Raw genomic sequence first — 22,306 nt, 5'->3', positions numbered from 1 at the left:
GTCAGAGAGCCCAGCAGAGTCTGAAAGTTTCCTGGATGAAAAATTCTTTTGAGTAAATATTAATCAGCACTTAATACCCCCACAGCCACCTCAGTCATCGGGACAGGCTTCTGCAGCGCGAGTGGTATACTTGGCATGGGCAACACACACTGGGGCTCTCTGGGAGTGTCAACTGCTAGGAGTGAGCAGATAACAAAAGCCAGTGCCCTATTTTGTATTCAGTCTTTGCCCAACTTAGTGCAACTCTCCCCGTGAATACCAGGTAGGACTGATTAGGATCCTGGTACCAGAGAGGTGGACCCTTGTCCATTGGTCCACCAGATAAGCTAGCAGTAATATCCAGATTTCAGATCTTGACTAGATCTGAGTCAGGTTTACTGAATGTTTTGCTCTTCCACACACAAGAAAAGAGATTTAACTTCTGACAACTGAGCAAGAAAGTTTTTTGGTTTTGAATGAGCTCTTCTGTGTCCAGAGGGCAGAAGAGGAGGAAGATCCCAGACTCCTTGACTTTGTCCCTCACAGCAGCTCCCATAAGGGGAGGCTAGAAGAACCTCTCGCTCTCTCCTCTTGTTCAAGGCTGAGAGCTCTATCCCTGGCGGAGCACCTCCCTTTGCCAGAGGACGAGGGGACTTTGCTTTATTCAGGGCAGGGCAAGGGCAGTACTGACAGACGAGCTGTGAATAAAAACTCTGAGTCTGCACTCTGCTGCAGGATTGTGAGGCATGCATTTCTGACTCCTCTACGAGTACCCAGGATAAGAAGAGTTAATCCGCTGCATTTATGGAAAGGAGAATTTGCTACTTCCCACCCCTCACCACCCCAACAGCTGCAGAGTTCACTCAGAGTTGGGCGAGGAAAAAGAATTATTGCTCAAATCCTCTGACCTAAGCCCTTTGCTGGGGAAAGTGGTATCAGGTAGAGTTACAGGCAATTCCAGCTCAGTGATTTGGGATGTGCCTCTGGCTGACAGACACTTACCTGAGCTTTCACCTGGTTGTAACAGTCTGGGCAATGTGTGTGCTCACAATCGGGCCCCTCAAATCCTGGGTTACAAATGCAGCTCCCGTCACTGCGACATGTTTGGGGCTCAGAACCTATTGAGCTGCAGTTGCAGGCTGCAGGGCAAAGTAAAGGGCAGGAGGGAGCAACAGGTCAGACAGATCCCAGGGCACAGGGAAGGCAAACACAGCAGTTCTCTCAATTACATGTCTCTGTCCTAGCCAGGATGTTTCTTTCTTTCTGCCTCCTCTTAACATCTCACCCTTTTCCTAGAGGTATGAAGAACTTGCCTTTGACCCATGTGCTGACCCACGCACATCTGTCCACCTCCCATTCTGGATAGAATAAGCCCAGAAAGAAAATTCCACTCAAGCCTGCTGCTCGAGTCACTCTTGACCTAAATGTCAATGCCCCCCAAAACATCTAATTCTATTTCACAGAAGTCTAAAAGGAAAGTAATAGGGTCACAGGACCTAGTGCTAGATACTAGTGACGCTTCTGTCTCTAACCTAAGACACACTAGGGTATCTCCAGTATGCATCCGTTGCCCTTCATGACCCCTGGGTGAAGGACAAGAAGAAATCAGAACTATTTGCAGCCCAGATTTAGTTTGGATATTAGGAAAACTTTTCTAAGAGTGAATCACAGGGTCAGGTTACAGACTGGATAAACCCCTGTTGGGTTGGCCTGGGGATGATCTAAGCATGCTCAAACTTGCATGAACTCAGAGGGGAGGACCAGATGACCTTGAGAGGTCCTTCCCAACCCTTCATTTTTTTCATTCTGGGATTGTGTGAAGCATTAGTGTGGCCATTGCCTTCCAGCTAGCTGAAACTCCTCCAGCAGTCTCAGTCTAACATTCGCCCATTCACTCATAACATGTTAACCTGTAGCACTGCTGCGTGAGGGTATATGTGCTTCATTCAGGATGTGGCTGCTTCAAGGGGGGGCTGAAGCAGCTCTTGTAACAGAGGCAGTATGATGCTCTCTGGGCCCCTTGGACATGGCTGCGGAAGCCCATCCTCAACGCTGGACTTGACAGTTCCTAACCTGTCCTTTTAACCCCCTCAGTAGAAAACACCTCCCAAACGGCCCTAGGAAACTAACGTTTGTTGATTCCATCCTAAAACCGCTTGTCACCCACAGAGCAAGTTTTGTCCAAGACACCACAGACTTGCTACGGAAACTTAAAAACATAGACCACCTTCCCAGCAACACACTCCTAGCCACCATGGACGTTACCAGCCTATACACCAACATCCCACACCAGGATGGCATCCATGCCTGCCTTACATAGCTACAGGAACAAGATTACAACCCAGAATACAGACCCAAAGACATCACTGAGCTTATACACTTCACCCTCACACAACAATTTCACTTTTAATAATCAACACTTCCTCCAGATGATGGGAACAGCTCTGGGCACTAAAATGGCCCCACAGTATGCCAACCTTTTTATGAGCCACCTGGAAGAAGACTTCCTTAAGAACTGCACCATCAAACCCTTGCTGTACTTACGATATATCGATGACATCTTCATCATTTGGAGTGAGAACCGGGAATCTCTAATTGAGTTCCACCAGAAATTCAACAGTCACCACCCCTCCATCCGACTTTCTTTAGAATACTCCAGCACCAACATCCCCTTTTTAGACACAATGATCAGTATCCAGAAGGGTAAAATACAGACCACAGTATACAAGAAACCCACAGACCAACATACATATCTGCACAGAACCAGCAATCACCCGAAACACACCAAAAAAGCTGTGATATACAGCCAAGCCCTCAGATACCACCGCATCTGTACTGAAGAGAACACCCGGGATCGCCACCTCACCAATCTTAAAAAGGCTTTCACCCAGCAAAGACACTCCTCCAGAGAGGTAGATCGCACGTTTGAAAAAGCCACCCGGATACCACGTGAAGAACTGCTGCAGTACAGAAGAAAAACACCCACAAATCGCACACCGCTGGTTATGACGTATCACCCATCCCTTGAACCTGTACGGAAAATCCTCAAAAAATTGCAACCCATATTAGAAAAAGACCCTATTCTTAAAAAAATCTTCCCAGAGCCACCCATCCTAGCCTTCAGACAAGCACCGAACCTCGACAACCTCATCACCAGAAGCAAACTTCCTCAAGCCCAGAACACACCAAAAGGATCCAGACCGTGCCAGGACAAGAAATGCAAAACCTGCCCCCACATCTCCACCACCCCCACTATTACTACACCCCACAACAGAGCCATCAGCATCCCAGGATCTTACAGCTGCACCTCCAGAAATGTAATATACCTCATCCAATGCACCAAATGCCCTGATGGAAGATATGTAGGAGAGACCAGACAACAACTGCGCACCAGAATGAACGCACACTGGAAATCCATCAAAGACAGAAACACCCAATTACCGGTGGGGGCACATTTCTCACAGGAGGGCCACTCTCTCTCCAATCTCTCAGTCCTGATCCTCAAGGGAAACTTACACAACACTTCCCAGAGACAAGCCTATGAGCTCCATTTCATCAACCTGCTGGATACTAGAGATCAGGGACTAAACACAGACATTGGATTTTTGATACATTACAATCTGCCTGGCAACTGACTCCCCAGCCCAGCCCAGCCCCGGGCTTGTTTACTTTTCATTCCATCCAGGAAGAGCACACACCAACTGCTGCAGCGTCCTTAGCCTGACGAAGGGTTTTTGAACCCGAAAGCTTGCTTAATAACTATTCTCCAACCATTTGGGTTGGTCTAATAAAAGATATCAAATTCACCCAAGGAACCTTGTCTGCCTATACACTGTTCACTGGCTCCTGGGAGCCATTCATGGTGCCAAGTCGTCACAAGATTCTGGTCTTCCTGCAAAATTTTCAGCTCTAGGAAGGATGGAAGCAGCATCACATGCAAACAGGCTCTAACACAGGTGTGTCCCCCTGGATTATGGTTGTACCTTGACACTTGTCTTCTGGGTTGGAGGCTAAGGGGTTCCCAAAGAACCCATCTTTGCAGCGATCACAGTGGAAGCCAGCTGTGTTGTAGAGGCACTTCAGGCATTCACCCGTTAGTCTGTTACAGTTCCCCACAGCATTGGGATCGATGTTCCCGTTACACTGGCAGGGCTGGCAAGGCTTTGCAGGGCCATTTCTACCCAAGAGGTCTCCAAAATAGCCATCTTCACAGAGTTTGCATGCAGAACCTGGGGAGGGAGAAATGGACACCACATGGTTACACCTCCACAAAAGGAACTTGCTCCTCTCTCATGCACAGAAAAGTCAGATTTACATTCTTGGAGCCTTGGAGGCAAACACTCTCAGAAAGTCCATCTCTTTCCATCCCAGATGAGGGGAGAGAAGGACTGTGACAGCCTCTCCTCAGGGAAAGGAAGAAATCTTGAGACAAAAGTATCAGATGCATCTTGAGAGAAAAAGCCCTTGTCTAGGCCACAGGGCTGGGGTCCAGAAGACCTGGGCTGTAATCTCAGGTCTGCCCCTGAGCTATCGAATGACCTCAAGCAATTCACTTCACCTCTCTGTGCCTCTGATCCCCCTTGCCCGTGGTCTGTTTTACCTATTTGGAGTCCAAATTTTCCAGGGCAGGAGCGCTCCCATACTGCGTGGTTCTACAGCACCTTGCACAGCGAGACCCTGGTCTCCGTGCAGCCATACCACAAATAGTAAATAGATCAGGAAACCAGACTGAAAAGACAGGTGTATTGCAGCCTACCTGTCCTGAATCACACGCTCCTGTATTAGCCAGAGAGAAATCCTATTAATTCACAGCACACTGGAAGCACACGTGATACTCTATGGAGGGTGGCAGGCTCATTCTTCCCTCAGTACCTTCCCACCCATCCCCAGGGGAAGCACAACCCTGGAAACTGGCCCAGAGCGAGGATGTTACCGGTGACTCCTGCAGGGCAGTTATGGCAGGTGACCTCCTTCGTGCCTGGCACCATCGAGCAGCCCTGTCCTTTGCTGCATGGGCACCGCTGGCAGCTCTGTGGATTTCGGGGATCTCTGTAGTAACCAAGCTGGCAGCTGGTACGGGGGTCAGTGTATGCATCTCCTGAATGACATTCTCCTGGGGGAGACAGAAGAAAAGGTACTGTGACTATGATGCTGATCTATCCTCACTCACATGGCCCCTGCTCCTCTGGTGTTGGCCAGCACAGCCTGGCACTGCCACTACACTTGTGGGATGAGACTTAATAGCCCTCTAACCTGAGGCAAGGATCTCTTAGCTCAGGACCATTTCCTACAGCCTGTACCCCCTTACCCACTAGAAAACAACCCCCTGTCTGGGACCTTCTGCTGACCTACGTAACAGAGCACAATTCCTCACTGTCCCCATAGCCTGGCTCATGTCATTATAACCCAACAAACTCTCTACCCCATTTACAGGACTTGGCACTAGCCCTCCCCTCCATAACTCAACACAGTCCTTTGTAGCCTGGAGCAATGTTCACTGGCCCAGTCAACAGAAGAGGGTCTATAGAACAGTGCTATGATGCTATGTACTATAGCTTGACAAGAGGTGACAGTACTCCAGCTGGGAAGCTGTCCTAAGCGTAAGCACAATCTGTAATTATCTGAATTGTGATGGTACCTGACAATAGCAGAAATCTGTAGCTAGATGGTTTACTCAGAGCTCCCCCTAAGCATGGGATATTCCTGATAAAGACCTATAGGTCTTAACTGCACATGGCAGTGTTCTCCAGATCCCAGTGCTACCTGGCATCACCTAACCTTGTGCCCAGAGCTGGCCAGAAAACTGGATTTCTGCTTTCTGGGAAATATGGACATCCCAAGCCACAGTTTTGGTCTGAATCAGAATGAAACCTGAAACTCCAAAATGGCAGCAGAACACAAATTCTGAAAACAGTGATTTGGGGCGCTCCAAATGTGCAGGTCTAGCAAGGAAAAAAATATCCAAATGTGGTTATTTCATTTAGACCAGGGATGTCAAATACCTTGACTGTGGGTTGCATGCAACCTGCAGAGCCTCTGTTGGGCCCATTGGGCTACTGGAGGTCACCAGAAGTTGGGCTCTTTGGCCCCATTAAGCATAGCCATCAGCCCGCTGGACTCCAATGCCTGCTGCCCCTGCTGGACCCTGTGTGCCTGCATCCAGCAGACCCTGCACTACCCCCACTCCCACCAGACCTTACACTGCCTCCACTGCTGCTGGACCCTGCACTGCTCCCAGTCCCACCAGACCCTGCACTGCCCCTGCTAGACCAGGCGTGGGCAATTATTTGGGCCCGAGGGCAATACAGGGAGTTTTGATGATCTGTCATGGGCCAGGACAGCATCCCCCTCCTCCCCAACAACAACTTGCCAAAAGTCCCTATGGGGCTATGGGCAGGCAGGGAGCAGTGTTCAGGAGTGGGAGAGGTGGGTGAGGTTGGGAGCACATGTCCCTTCCCTCTGAGGTGTGTGGGTGTCAGTGTGTGTGGGTGGAGATATGTAGGGGGGGCTACCTGGACACTAGGTCTTGGGACCTTGCTGTGGGTGAAGGGAGAAAGAGGGCAGGGGGCACATGCAGCAGAGCTTGCCCAGGCAGTGCAGTCTATGCTGCCCCCGCAGCGCTCTGCATGGGGCCGAGCCTCACTCACTCATTCTGGGGCTGCCCATGCTGTATTCCTTCTGGTGCCCATTGCCTGGCTGGGTGCTGCTCTGCTCCCCGCACCTCGCAGGAGTCACCTGGCTGAAGCTGCTCACCTGCAATGGCATGGTGCAGCACAGCAGAAGCAGCTTCCAGAGGGCTGTTCCCAACATGGCTGCAACCAGTTGGGTGCTGCACTGCACCCTTCACCTCCAGCAGCAGCTCCTCCTCCTGCTGTACCACACCACTCTACTCCTGGCAGGCGTGCTGGGTTCCAGCTTCAGCTCTTGGCCATCTTCCACTGGGAGCCAGCTGGAATTTGAAGCCAAAGTCCCACATGCTGGGGCAGAAGCCACCTGGCTGAAGCTGCTCACCCAGAGCAGTGTGGCAGGGCAAGATCAGGGTCAGGAGCCGCTGCTGGAGGCGAGGGGCACAGAGCAGTACGCAGCTGCATCCGTACCAGGAACAGCTTGCTGGAAGCTGCGTGTACTGGCTGGGGCTAGGCTGTGGGCACTGGCAGGAACCCAGAGCAGACTGCCCCAGTGTGAGTGGTCAGGGCATGGTTCCATGTAGAGTGCCATGGGCTGGAAACAGCCCGTGGGCCGTATTTTGCCCATCCCTGTGCTAGATCCTGTGCAGCCACTGCCACAGCCACTGTGGGTGACTATGGCAACCCTCATGGCTTTGGTTGGATCTGGCCCAGGGGCCCCAGATGAGTTTGACATCCTTACTTTAGACTAATATCAAAATATTTATAAATGGTATTACATGTAAAAGTGAATGCTTTACTGTGATGCTAAACATTTCGCTCTCTCCAAACATTGATACAAGCCTTCTCTTTGAAACTGACACATTTTTTAATACATTCAAGGATGTTTTTTTCCTCCACATCCCCCCCCCCTTGCTTTTTAAACAACAATCTCCAGTCTTGATTTATGGGACAGGTTTTACTACTGACATTTCTATGACTGAGCCTTTTTGGGAGGCTGAGCTAGATGACCTTCCCTTTCTGGAGGCTGTGCTAAATGACCTCCTGAGGTCCCTTCCTGCCCTACTGTTCTATGATTCCCACTCAAACCACGTAATTGTCATTACTCTGTAGCCCAACAGAATCTCCAGTTCTATCTACAGGGCATGACCATTATCCACCACCCCTCTGTAACTGGACACGGTGGCAGTTTTCCTTACCAGTGTCTGGGTCACAATTTAATGCTCCTTGACAGCTACAAGGCACACATGTGCTGAAAGGCCCAAGACTGGGGGATTCCCTCTTGTATCGAGGAGCACATCTTTCGCAGAACTGCCCTTGGTACCCAGTAGGACACTTGCATTGTTCTACCCAGGTCACTGGAGCTCCAGAAGTGGGCTGTGCTGACACCCACGTCACGTTATCCATGTATCCTGTGCCTGGTGGGAGAGAAGATACATTACAGGCAACCAGCAGCTTTCACCCTAAACTCCTACACCCAGGTCTCTGGCAAAATGCAGCCTCACCTGCTCACGCCTGTACCAGAGAGGAGGGGGGTGTCTTCTGTGCATACGGCACTTTTATCCAAAGAATGAGCAGGATAATGATTAGAGCAAGGAACTGGGAATCAACCTGTTCCTGTTCCCAGTTCTGCCACTGACTCATTGTTGGCCCTAAGCAATCTCTTACCCCCACTATGCCTCAGAGTTCCCCCATTTCTAGGGCAGTCCATTTTACTTACCACATTACAGGGTGGGGGCAACTCTCCACCTCACAGGGTGGGGCCCTCACCAGTTCTCTGAGATCAGGATGGCCATGCAGGTGCATCCCTCCAGATCCTCCCTCCCCACTCACCATATACTCCAAATGTGGCTCGGATCCGCAGTGCTGTCAGGTTCCCCAGGAGCCTGTGATACTCAAAGTAGCTCAGCTTGGGGCTCCATCTGCTGCTTGAGTGCTCGTCCAGTCTGCCCATTAGATATGAAAAGGACTGAGAAGTTATGGACAACAAGTAAAGGCCAGTCTTCCTGCCTCCTCCCTCCAAACTCATCTGAGTGCAAAGAACCTGGAAGCTGCAGAGTGATACAGGTACTACAGAAACTAAACTAAGCTGGGAGCTCCCTGTTGTCCTCCCGTTTTACCTGAATGTATATGTCTTGCTGATGCCACAGGGCAGTAACTTTCCATGAGGCAAGAGGGGGGCAGTGACTCTCAGGCCAGCTCCCTCCAGGACGACATCACATGGAGAAGGATGACGTCCCCCTTGGTTCACACGGTAATCAAATGACAGGGTCTGGCCATAGCTCAGCTGCTGGTTTCCAAGAAACTTGGCTGCAGAGGAAACAGGAAACCAGGAGGTCAGAGGGCTAAGCCTCCTCACTGTGAAGTCTTAGGCCCAGACTCAGGAATGTACCAAGAGCAGGATGGAACAGGAATCCATGCTCTGGAAAGTCCCACTATTAGTCATGTCCCACCCTATCTGCCAGGATCCCCACCATCCGTCTTGGGAAATGAGCCTGGGTTATCCAGTGTTCTGACTCTCTGATGGCAAATGCCCTGGTCCAATCCATCTCCTAGTGCTGAATCTTGCCCTGGGACTCAGTATAGAGCATTTCTAACTGCCTTGCATCTGGGAAGCACCTTTGTGAATCCACCAAAGAAGATTACTACCATCCAATCCCAGTGCTCTAGCCTTCATGGGCTAGAGTCGGCTGCCATGACCTCACTTCACTTGCTTCATGCCAACCTTGAGCAGCTTACACCATAATGCCATGGGGAGGCAGGCACACTGAAGGGGTTAACACTTGTCCCAGAAAGCCAAACCTCCTGTGCAAATGAAAACACCCACTTCTCCCCAAAATCTGAACCCAGGTCCCAACCCATTCTGGACATGGCCATGTGTGAATGTGTTGGCATGGAAGAGCAGGGACATATGGCAATATCTGTGCTGCTTTGCAGAACTACGTTTCCCTGTATGGTGCATCTTCTTGTAGTACGACCCTTCCTGTTTCACAAGCTCACACACCCGGTGCCAAAAAATAGATTGGTTCTGGCCGCTTTGCTGTGATAAACACATCCCGATGACGTGGAGACCACTGGAGCTCTACAAGGGACCCATCAATATAAACTCCTCTCCAGCCCTCAGCATCTAGAATGGAAACAGAGGTAAGTTTCACCCAACCACTGGATCTAGGAAACAGCAGCTAAAGAAAGGCTATAGGCAGGACTGTGTGGTTCTTGGGCTCACTTGGGTCATATATGATCAATCTCTCCTGCCTTATGGACTACTGTTCACCCCTCCCCCTCCCCAGGCTGATGTCTTGACCAATGCACGTAACTTCCCTATGTTATACGCAGGCATCTGCCTTGATAACAGCGGCCAGGTGAGTTCTTTGTACTCTAGCAGTGCCTATTACCATAGGTGTCCAGACTGAGAGCAGAGGTCACCTGACAGAGAGCAGTATGGAGTTAAATGGACATAATGCTCTCAGACTTGTCTTCAGACACTGGTCTGTTATGATCAGCAAGCCAAGGGAGGATAAGGGCTCTTATGTGGGAACTGCTAACCAGAGAGTACTCTGATGAAATTAGAGACATCACTGAATTAAAAGTTCTTCTGAATGATGTTCTCCTGATATTTGATCAGTTCACAATCACTGAGCGTAATTGTCATAGCAGAATTGTACCCTTGATTCCAGGAGTTTATACCAACTGTAGATATGGCCTACCAGTTTGTAACTATTAGCCCCTCCTCCCTTTCATGCTCCACCCCCACTCAGTGACATGTGTGGCAGATGACAAAGCCAACCTTTATTAGAAACCTGAATATTTCAATGTCTCAGGTCCAAGGTTGGCAAGGTTGGCTCCCCGTGACCACAGGGAGAGGGGAGTTCAAGAAGAGTGGTTGCTCCTCAAGGAAGCGATCCTCAATGCACAAACTAAGTCTATTCCATCTCGGAGGAAAGGCAGCAAAAGGGTACAGCAGCCCCCTCTGGCTCTCCAGGGACCTAGCAGACCTCCTGAGGCTAAAAAGAAAGGCCTACAAAGGATGGAGGATGGGAGTCACCTCCAAGGAGGATTATTCTGCACTGGTCCGGTCCTGTAGGGAGCAGACCAGGAAAGCCAAGGCTGCAACTGAACTCCAGCTAGCTTTGAGCATCAAGGACAATAAAAAGTCCTTTTTCAGATATGTGGGGAGCCAGAGGAAAAGCAGGGGCAACATTGGACCCCTGCTGAACCAGATGGGGCAACTGACAACTGACGCCCAGGAAAAAGCCAACCTATTAAATGGGTACTTTGCATCAGTCTTTCATCAGCCCTATGGGACGCCCATGCCCGCTACAGGGCCGGGAAGTCCGGGTGAGGGTGATCCCCTGCCCTCCATTAATGCTGACTTCGTGAAGGAACATCTTGAGAAGCTGGATACCTTCAAGTCAGCCGGCCCTGACAATCTTCACCCCGGGGTACTCAAGGAGCTGGCGAGCATCATAGCCCAGCCTCTAGCATGGATCTTTGAAAACTCTTGGCGCTCTGGTGTCGTGCCCGAAGACTGGAAGAAGGCCAATGTGGTGCCTATCTTCAAGAAAGGGAGGAAAGTGGATCCCGCTAACTATAGGCCCATCAGCCTGACTTCTATCCCAGGGAAGATCTTAGAAAAGTTTATTAAAGAGGCCATTCTTAATGGACTGGCCGACGCCAACATCTTAAGGGATAGCCAGCACGGGGTTTGTTGCGGGTAGGTCTTGCTTGACCAATCTAATTTCCTTCTTCGACCAGGTGACCTATCACCTGGACAAGGGAGAAGAGATTGACGTCATATATCTTGACTTCAAAAAAGCCTTTGATCTGGTGTCCCATGATCGCCTCTTGGAGAAACTGGCCAATTGTCGCCTTGGGTCCTCCACGATCCACTGGCTGGAAAATTGGCTCCGGGATCGGAGCCAGAGGGTAGTAATTGATAGAAGTCACTCATCGTGGTGTCCTGTGACCAGTGGGGTCCCCCAAGGTTCTGTCCTTGGACCCATACTGTTCAACATCTTCATTAATGATGTGGACACTGGAGTCAGAAGCAGACTGGCCAAGTTCGCCAATGACGCCAAACTTTGGGGCAAAGCATCCACACCAGAAGACAGGCGGGTGATCCAGGCTGACCTGGACAGGCTCAGCAAGTGGGCGGACGAGAATCTGATGGTGTTCAACGCCGATAAATGCAAGGTTCTCCACCTTGGGAAAAAAACCCCACAGCATCCTTATAGGCTCGGCAGTGCTATGTTGGCTAGCACTATGGAAGAAAGAGACTTGGGGGTCATCATTGACCACAAGATGAACATGAGCCTGCAATGCGATGCTGCGGCTAGTAAAGCAACCAAAATGCTGGCTTGCATCCATAGATGCTCCTCAAGCAAATCCCGGGACGTCATTCTCCCCCTGTACTCGGCCTTAGTGAGGCCGCAGCTGGAGTACTGCGTCCAGTTTTGGGCTCCACAATTCAAAAAGGATGTGGAGAAGCTTGAGAGAGTCCAGAGAAGAGCCACGCACATGATCAGAGGTCAGGGAAGCAGACCCTACGATGACAGGCTGAGAGCCTTGGGGCTCTTTAGCCTGGAAAAGCACAGGCTCAGGGGTGATCTGATGGCCACCTATAAGCTTATCAGGGGTGACCACCAGTATCTGGGGGAACGTTTGTTCACCAGAGCACCCCAAGGGATGACGAGGTTGAATAGTCACAAACTACTTCAAGATCGTTTCAGGCTGGACATAAGGAAGAATTTCTTTACTGTCCGAGCCCCCAAGGTCTGGAACAGCCTGCCACCGGAGGTGGTTCAAGCGCCTTCATTGAACACCTTCAAGATGAAACTGGATGCTTATCTTGCTGGGATCCTATGGCCCCAGCTGACTTCCTGCCCTTTGGGCAGGGGGCTGGACTCGATGATCTTCCGAGGTCCCTTCCAGCCCTAATGTCTATCTATGAAAAAAATGAAGTGTGCTTGAGTCAAAAGTATGTATGCTAAAGAGAAGTATGACAGCATGTTGAATTAAGAGCACCCCACTGGTCCACAGGGTCTGGGGTTAGAGGACTATGAGGGGATCTTCTATGGGGGATGGTCTTCTACCTCTCCACCAACCCCCAGAACACCGGGTGAAAGGAGAATTTGCAGTCTGCATGCCAGAACCCCAAACTTTCCATAGGGAGTAAATTACAAAGCCCAGCAATGCAAACACTGAAGGCGAGTTTTACCCTGCTGGAAGTTGGAGGTGATTTTGTGGACACTGTAATTTTCTGCGCTGCTACACGTGGTTGAATGCCCATAACAGAAGCACTGGGAACATCCCTCGGGGTTTCCTGCATCTAGGTTATAGTAGCCCAGCTTGCACCTGTGTACAAAATAGCATTAACCCTGCCTTAGTTTTACTGTATATCATCACAGCACATCTGACATCACATTCTGGATGTGTCCCCTCATCCGCTGTAATGCATGTGTAAGTCTGCACACAGCCATGAAAGGCAAACAGCACAAAGCACACTGGCCATTTAAAGACCGAAAGCTCTGAATGCCATGTGGCATTGTGTGAAAAAACTCATTACCACCAGCTAAATCAAGGATTTCTAAAGAGATAGGTGCTGAGCTCCTTGGCTCCAACTTCAAACACTTGGCTCCTATATACACTTGCAAACAAGTGCAAGCTTTCATCCCTGGGCTGGATGGGCACCTCCCTGCCCACCCTCTGTCCTTATCTATCTTACAGAAGGGAGCAGCTCCTGACAGAGCACAGTTCATACCTGAGGAATGCACTGCAGCAGGTCTGGGGAGGATCCTGCCTTGCAGCTCCACCTGCCTCAACACAGCTCTATCTCCAGAGATTGGCAATTAGCCATGTATTTCTCCTGGCTGCGGGTGGTGCTGGGACTGGCTTTGAAAGCTCACCTTTGGGGCACTTTATTTTCTTTTACACAAATATGAGGCGGAGGGAAAATGTGACTTTGCTTCTGCAGTACAGCTGATTCCTAGCTAGTGTGTACATCACATGAGACATTTGTCACACACTACAATTATCCTCTATAATCAGGCCCCCAGAATAGACCCATAGGGCATTCCTGCAAAGGGAAGTGACAAGTGCTGAAGGCTTCAGGCCCAGTGATGGTCCCTGGAAAGCAAAGGTCAGGCAGTATTCCTCAGGCCTATGTGGCAAAAGTTTTGGGACTCTGGGGAGAAGGCAGAAAGGGAAGTGAGGGAAGGTGGCTTTGGGACTGACTAGAAATTACTTCCTGTGGAGCCAGGTAACATTCCTCCTCACAAAAAAAACAGGCCCCTGGGTCTGCAGTGCTTGTTTAAGAGTGAGCCTTTACCAACCGTTCGGTGGAAGCACTGAGCAAGTGCACTCACCTGTCACATTGCTCGCCTGTGGCTCCTGTCTTGCAGAAGCAGCGTCCCGAAATGCAGTGCCCTGTGCTGCCAGCTGGATCACAGGCACACTGAGAGCTCCTAAGAAAGAAACAAGAGTCTCTGATTGATTTGTAGCTCAGTTTAACAAATTGCTTATGCATGGTTAACACACTCAGCAAATACACAATGCAGTCTCACCAGCCTACCGGTAGAGCAGCCATTCACGGGACTTACCACACTGCAGTGGTTCTCAGCCCTTATCTACTACCTAGACAGACTGCCTCCTTATTCACTAACAAACACAACAGGATGGTCCCTATTCCCACCACTTGTTCACAGAACCCAGGCTGAGATCTTAGTGAACGCTGAACCAGGCCTGTGGTCCAGCTAGGCCAGCACTGTCTCCAGCACCAGATAATTCAGAGGGAGGTGCAAGAAAGAAGCCCCATAAGGGCAATTCTGGGACAACCTGCCCAAGCAAAAGGTTTTGCTCCTAACCCCTGGCTCTATCTTGAGTAATATATGGGAGCCTGACCATTTATAGCCCTACTTTATATGCATCATGGTAATGCCTAGAGTCTCCAACCAGACAGGTGTGTTCTAGTGCCAGGTGCTATTCAGACATCAAGACAGAGTTTGTTTTATTTATCACATCTTGTCAAGCTCTTAGCCTCAGTGAGGTCATGTAGCTGTGAGTTCCACAGGTGAATTGTGTGCTATGCCTGGAAAGGTTTCTCTTCCACCTGCTTTGAATATGTGTCTTTAAGCTTGAGTTAGGCAAACAACTGACAAGAGCAGAGAAACCAGTATAGGATGAGTGTTTCCAGGATCTGTGGAGGTCAGAGGCACTTCACCTGTGGAAAGGGACACCATTGCTGCTTGAGCTGAGTGGTACACTGGAGAGCTATGGTAATGTCCACTCCCCCTTCCATCCTTACAGCCAGCATGTGATTGCTTCTAGAATAACAGCAGCAGCAATTTTAAGGATTAAGGTCATAGATACAGGCCTCTTCCCATGGTCTCATGACCAGAGAGGGAGAGAGATGCTGTGATAACATAAATTGTCCATACTGACCAAGAATAAAGCTCTCCAGCCATCATATGCTCCCTGTAAATACTCAGATAGCACTGGAAATTTGCTGCAGAAAAGGAAACTCTGAAAGGACAGTCCTGCCAGCACAGTTTGTATGTGGTACTTACGGCAGCTGTCCATCTCCCCTGCTCCCAGCCCCTGAGAGAAAGGTGAATTCTAGCTCGCATCGGTCACATTTTTCTCCTGTCATGCCTGGTTTGCAGCTGCATTGGCCGTGGTTATCACACTGTGGGCTGAGGGAGCCTGGAGGAACAGGAGAAGCAGAGAATGAAATAGTGCTTACCATCATAGACTTATCAGTAGTTACCACCCCACCGAGAGTATCCCCTGGGAACATAAGGGGAAATTAACAACGCTTGCTGGAGCCTTTCAGGGAATAAAAATGGAAAACTTTCCTAGTCTAAGGCAAATTTCATCATTAATTATGTATTGGTCTATAACCAATTCCCTCATTTTTGCAGGATGGGTATCAGCTATCTGACTTCTGGCAGACTCTTTCATTTTAATCTCTCTCCTGCCCTTGCTTCCAGTTCCCCACATGAAACGGGCTCACAATATCAGTTTTTGCTGTGGAAATTGTTTATGACATCCCCCATGAAAGTTGGAGACTTGAACCAAGGGACTTCAAGTTCCTGCAGCTTGGGACTTCAAGCTGTGGGAACTGAGGGAATCTTAAGGGATCTTCTGTGCTACAGTAATTCCAGTACTATTACATAGGGACATGACAGACTCAAGGAAACACCAGATAACCAGAGATTTGCTTCCTTTGTGGTAGATCCTATGCTTGTATAAACTGGTGTAACTCCAACTTCATTGCAACTACATTAATTCAAGTCATCTGAGGATTTGGGCCAGGACATTTATTAAGTTTTTTCACAGGACATCAGACTTGTACCATCCTTCTGAACTGGTGATCACTGTCCACCCTGGCTGGGTGACAGGGAAACAGAACAGAAGTTAACATTCCCACCACTATACATTCACAACATATTCTGTATGCTTTTCTATTATAGTACTTAGGAGACATTCTGTCCTAGATTTTTAGCCAACCAGCAATTAAAAGACTACCTCTCGACTTTGCTGGTCAGGCACTTTTCAGGTTTAATGAGCGGTTGTAATGATTTGATTTCTGTGCTTACAGACAAACAACATGTTCAGAATTTCCATAGGATTCTCAACCCAATATTTATGAAACACCAGTTTTCCGCAGATACAGAAATCTGATCACCACCACCAGGACTGGCTCTACAGTAGATATGCAGGCCACATCATCACTGAAATATAGTGAAAAACATTGAGAAACCATGAAGGCCCATCTCTTGTCACAGCATGAGTTCTCATCTGTTCCATAAGCAGTAGAGAAGACATTCATGTCATGTACACTTTATCTATTATCCCCTCCTAGAGTAGCAGTGCAGATGGAAGGCAGGAGAGTATGGTTTTACACACCAAAGCCTTCCCTTAATCCACAAAATTGTACATCAGCATTGTTGGCTTTTTTATATACCTCCCACCCCAAGACACCTTGCTTCAAATTTGGGAGTGATCCTTTCACTCCCATGATCCAGTCACAGTCACTCATCTCTAGCAAAATTGCCAATGACTGCAAAATGTGACAGGACATTAGACTTGACTCCATCACTCGGTGGAAGCCTTTTAAATCCTTCTAGCAGGCTTTGGTTAAGATCCTTTCTGATGTGAATGCCTTTTCCCATGGGGTCTGGTCTGAGACTAAAAAATACATTGCATGAGGATCTCTGAACAGCCATCAAAATTATCAACTTTGGGTCACCACCAGCTTGTGCTTGCTGACAGCCCCTTACAGATGGCTGATGTTAGAGCACACTACTCATTAAAAGTGACATGGTGACCTTCTGACATGCTGCAGAGGGTGAAGAGAAGTGGCAATGGTAAAACCTGCACTCTGACCTCACTCCCTTAGGTAGCCTGTTGCCTTGTGTGCCCCTGCAATGCCAAGCCCCATACCCTCCCCATCTAACCTATGTTCTGAGGAACTTGCATGATTTGCTGTGAGGCACTTAACTGGGCTATGATTCTTCCATAGAAGTGAAAGGACTGTGGAGGTTGAGGTGCTCTTATTCAATTCCCCTGTCTTTACTTGCACTGTCTTAATCTATGGGTGGCAGGAGTGGGGGGTGATTACAATTCTGAATTTAGGAATTACGTTCAGCAAACCTAGTCCCGAGTGAACACTAGCTTAGATTCCATCTATGTCAGTACGCTCTGGTGGCAGCCTTTCTAGCCAACGTGTGAAGTAGGACAGTTGCCAGAAGCTCTTCTGGGCTGATCTTACACCCTTCTGCTCTAGGTCTGCTGGACTTGCAAGAGTCCTAGCTCATTCAACAGATTTAAATGGGCCTGGTTGGGAGATGCTCAGGCCTTGTTTGCGCTCAGCTGCCTCTGTCACTTGGAACTCTCATGGCAGGCAGCAGCCACCACCACCAAGATACCAAAGCAAGTGCACACCCATGCATTTCTGTTGGCCCCATATGACTTCACCACAGCTGCTCATGCTGTGAAAATCCTTTCACAACATCACACTGATAGTGACAAATGGGACCATGCAGCGTGACCATCACAGTGGCAGCTGGTCAGCACCAGCCACAATGGACAAAGCTTGAGGAGGGATGCAGCTTGGGATCCATTTGGTTTAATCAACCAGAATTAGGCCCAAGTTGTAATTGCCAAAATGCAGCAGCTCCATGACAGCTGTTGGATTTGGGCACTTCTGGACCAGCTCTTTTCCCTTCATTCACTCTCCTCCTCCTCTTTCCTAGGCTCCTCGCTGACACATTCTTGCATCTCTCATACCTCTCGGGTTGCAGCTGCATGGCAAGCAACGTTCTCCATTTTGCTGGTGGTAGAACCCCTCCTTGCACCCTTCACAGCGAACCCCATCAGTATTGTCCATGCAGTTGAGGCAGCGGAAGCCATTTCCTGTTTCTCTGAGCAGGTCCTGGTCAAAGATGCATTGCCTGGACTTCCCATTGCAGTCACAGACTGAAAAAGCAAAGAAAATGGCCATGGTTCATAAATTAGCACCTACCGAGAAGGGATCAGGTTTGCACTTTAAAGTTTGCATGTGTGCACCTAGTGAAGGGCACCAGACAAAGTGCCCTGGAAATCAAAGCTACCTATTTGTTCACAGAACAAGTACAGACAGTGCAAACATTCAGTTTGTTTTTCCCACTAATATGACCCACCCAACACCCAAATGAACCACTTCACCACCCCTTCAGGTCTCTAGTCTCTCCATCTGCTGACAAGAGTGCCAACAAGACTCAGTTGCCTTGGGTTCTTTTGTGATATGTACTACTGGGAACTGAACTAGATCACCATAAGGAGATTTTTCTTACTAAAAACAAAATCCTGAAGCTAGATTCATAAAAGACAAAAATAACCCATTAATAGAATCCAAGCAGTACAATGCCACAATGGTGCTCATAATATAGAGTAATGGTGAGCTAGGATGGCAATGCACTTGAACTACCCCCCGCCCACCTCATTTCTTGTAGTTGCATTGGCACCCTGCTCATCAGGAGCACTGAGTCGGAGCCTGCATTGGTATAAAAGCCACCTCACTCTATGCAAAAAGAGATTTACCCCAGCTGAGGATCCAGCCAATTGTTGAAACTTTCTGAATCTATTGCAGAGAAAACCAAAGGAAGATGACTGACGATAATATTCAAGAAAGTAAAGATACCGTTCCCATGGTAAGAAGGGGAAAATATCAATGTTTACTATAAAATAAGAGAGGCAAAATTCAGTTCAGCATAGAGCTGTCTCTAGCATAAGGACAGTTTATACATGTTCAGCATTTTCTGTTGTAAGCAAAAGCAGAAGTAAACCAGAGGAATGAGAAACAAGGCAGTGAGGGAAAGAGGTCACACAGAGCATAGTGTGCTGGTCAGATAAACCTGCATCCAGAACTGGGACACTGTCACTAGTCAGCAGTAACATAGGTCTGTAACAAAGACATCAGTTCATGTGTTTCTTAAAAGGGAAGAGTCTGGATAAGCTTCAGATGGGAACCTCAAAGCTTGTGGAGAACCAAGGACAGCTGCTACTGGCAATAAGCCTGTTGTATTACCAACTCTGGTGCCCAGGTGTGGTAGGAAGGATGCCCATAGCTTGAGTGCCTCACAGAGCTGCCCAGCCCATAGTCTTACAGCAGTAGGTAGATAGTCCCTATCCCAAGCTGAGAATGGGGCACACACGTCAGAGTGAATTGGTTCCTAGGAGGTACAGGGGAAGAAGACACATGTTTCCCTGACAATGAAAGCTATGAATGATGCATTCAGAGCTCACTCGTCCATTACAAGGGAAACTGACCTCATTATCGAAATACCTCAGCAATCAAATATTAGCTTTAGAAGTGCTAGGAGACCTTGGCAGCTACAGCAGCTCTAAGCAGAGCCAGGCAGGCTGCCAGCGCATACCGTCAGGTTCAGACATGACACTTGCATTCCTGGCACCTGAGGCATTTGCACCAGAGGGACAAATATCAGGTCTACGTGTGGCATATGCCCCAAGGGCAGGTAATAAAACATCATGCATCTCTGAAAAAGTATCAGCTGTTACACAAAGGTGTGCCTGTACCCTTATTCAGGCACACAGTCATTCACTGCTACAGTCACACCCTCAGCCTCATACCCGTGCGCCTGCTAATCCCAAGCACCCCCCACTTTCACTCATACCACCTACATTCCCAAATGCATGTACCCTTGCATTCACCCACCCAGAGTTCTGTATTCTCTTTCCCACATATGCCTCAGCAGGATTTCTCAATTTGTTTTTTCTTGAGATTCAGGAAAATAAATTGCCCTTGTCATTAGGCACAGAATAGTAATTTTCAAGAGAAGTCTCTGTGCACTATGAGGTCTTTGGGTGTGCACAGAGGATAAAATCCAGCCCATGTGAACTAAAAAGCCAATGGAAATTTTAGTTCTGATCTCAGGAGAGCTGCGATTTAAGTTGCACCTTCTGTTACAGTGACTGTCATTTACAAGTCCACATTCACCACATCTGATCATGTAAGACAGCACAGGTATCAAGTGAAATCATCACATGCAATGACTTTATGCCATTAATGCTATGCTACAATTGATTCTCCAGCTTTCTCTCTCTTTCCATGCTGCTCCTGCTTGTCTAGTTTCTTCTTAATGAGATTCCAGATCTGCGCGCGCGCACTCACACTGTACCTTGTTCCGACAGTGTTGGAGTGGGAAGTAAGAATTTTGGAATGAGTACCAGCAGTACAGGCTCAGTCAGGCTGTACAGCTTGGCTAATAACATTTGAGCAAAGCACCCTAGGCAGGAGACAGAAGTGCCGTCACTACCACTCCCTTACTTGCAAACTTTAATACACTTTTACTGTTGGCTATAACTAGCTTTCAAGTCCAAGCTACTGCAAAATTGAATAAATTGCTGAAGTCACATGAAAATTCAGCCAGACTCAGGGGTATCTTAGATCAGGTGTATGCTGCAAACTTCAGAAGCCACACATAGGTCAGAGCTGTGATCCCTGAACAATGTAGTAGTACTGGCAGATGCCAGCAAAACTGTACTTTTACCCATATGGCCCCTCTGTGCAAAATAAGTCAGGCCTGTAAAACCACAGCTTTGCCAGTATCAGCACTTTGTCAGCATAGTAAATGGGCACAGACCTGGTCTTCCTTGAAGGGAGAAATCTTTAGAGAATGGATTCTTGCAGTACTGCACCGGGCATGCTGTTACACAATTCTCCTCCTGAACTGAACGACCTCATTCTTTTTTAAAAGGCACTAGCATTGGTTGGATGCATATGCAGAGCCATGCAAGTGGAGACACAAATCACATTTGCAACACCACAAGAAACTCATGCTAAGCGCAAAATTCTTTTTTAGGAAGTGGTTGGAAGGCTGAGATTGGCAGCCTCCCTGGCATTTGGGTAGTGAGAAGAGTGAAAAGTGGTCAAGAGAATAAATGACTGAGAAAGGGAGAGTGGAGCAAATTTTGAAAGAATCTAAGAATGGGGAGAGGTGAGGAATGGGGAGGATGGTGACTGCTCTGCTTATTGGTGGAAATCAGCAGTAGCAAATAACCTCACCTTTCCAACACAGTTTAGCAATTATTGCATCTCCAATCAACTTCTAGCACATGCACAAGAGTCTACATCAGAAAAACCCTACTCTGGCTTCCTTCTCAACAGCAAAGAGCTCAAGGACTGACTTAGTCATGTCACTGAACTACCCTGCCAGAGATTATCCCTTTAGGACATGATTGAAGCCATTTGTCACAGCAGCATAGGAGAGGCTTGGCCTGCTGAACCTGAATGTGGACAGAGCAGCTGTCTTTCCTAGGCAGTTAATCTATCAGCATGAATCTCCCTTTAAAACTGGAGGGGATGGAAAGATGTGGAAGGAAAAGGAAAAAAGGGAGGCAGAAAGGGAAGCCAGGGACAGTCTCATAAGAAAAAATTAGAGAAAGAATTTGAAAACACTGCAAAGTCTTTCTCACAGAAGAGAGGCTGATGGGGACTGGGAGCGAGCAGAAATCTGGAGAGGACAGGAACACAGCGAGTAACGCATTGTAGCACTTTGCCACTGCACTGCAGAGTTAATGTGGGCCCCAACGCACAAGGGCACACACTGTGGCAGGGCAGGAGAAGTCTACCCCTCTCCCTCAGGGCTGCTAAGGTCTGAGCCAATGCTAGCATCCTTCCCTCCAACCTTGTGCACCACAATAGCAGTTATGTACATGGGCAAGCAGCATGCAAACAGAACAGCTCCCAAGCACCTTCCTCCCCCTGCAGCATCCCAGCAGCATGCAGACCTAACTGCCCAGAGCATTTTAGCGCTGGGATTTTTAACTAGGAAATTGAACCCATGTTCCCTTCCATTTGTGATCAGATTTCGGGCTAGCATTACTCACAGCTGACGGCCTTGTGTATACCTCATGCCTCCCACCTGACAGGCGGGCAGACACCCTCACCCAGTCACCAAGAACATGCATACCAGTCAAACACATTCACATGCAACAAGCCAGGGCTGCCTACAAGGTGGGGATGATGTCAGACGCTAGTAAAGTAGCAATGGAAATATTTTCACTTTGCCACTGAAACACTTCAGGCAATGATTCATTCCAGGGCTACAACAGCTGTCCCATTACCCTGGGCTGCTAGATGGGATGACAGTGGAGATCAGAGTGGCCTGCCTCTGTTACCTAAAGTGGCTAAGTTGGAG

The 22,306-nt window shown here is 48.6% G+C and overlaps 1 protein-coding gene across 1 annotated transcript in view; it reads right to left on the bottom strand.

Annotated features, from left to right (window-relative positions):
* The window catches only part of LAMC2 (laminin subunit gamma 2), a 36,619-nt gene that overhangs the window by 9,061 nt on the left and 5,252 nt on the right, over nt 1-22,306 (bottom strand). The window contains exons 2-12 of the mRNA XM_014596023.3: nt 17,895-18,083; nt 15,170-15,305; nt 13,970-14,068; nt 12,823-12,959; nt 9,610-9,732; nt 8,726-8,915; nt 8,439-8,551; nt 7,805-8,023; nt 4,913-5,092; nt 3,963-4,208; nt 982-1,118 (exon numbers count right to left, since the gene is read on the bottom strand). Coding sequence (XP_014451509.1) covers nt 982-1,118; nt 3,963-4,208; nt 4,913-5,092; nt 7,805-8,023; nt 8,439-8,551; nt 8,726-8,915; nt 9,610-9,732; nt 12,823-12,959; nt 13,970-14,068; nt 15,170-15,305; nt 17,895-18,083 — 1,769 coding nt within the window. The remainder of the gene's footprint in view (nt 1-981; nt 1,119-3,962; nt 4,209-4,912; nt 5,093-7,804; nt 8,024-8,438; nt 8,552-8,725; nt 8,916-9,609; nt 9,733-12,822; nt 12,960-13,969; nt 14,069-15,169; nt 15,306-17,894; nt 18,084-22,306) is intronic.

This window comes from Alligator mississippiensis, chromosome 5, assembly GCF_030867095.1.
Source record: "Alligator mississippiensis isolate rAllMis1 chromosome 5, rAllMis1, whole genome shotgun sequence".
NCBI lineage: Eukaryota > Metazoa > Chordata > Crocodylia > Alligatoridae > Alligator > Alligator mississippiensis.
This window is presented reverse-complemented; position numbering and strand designations above follow the sequence as displayed.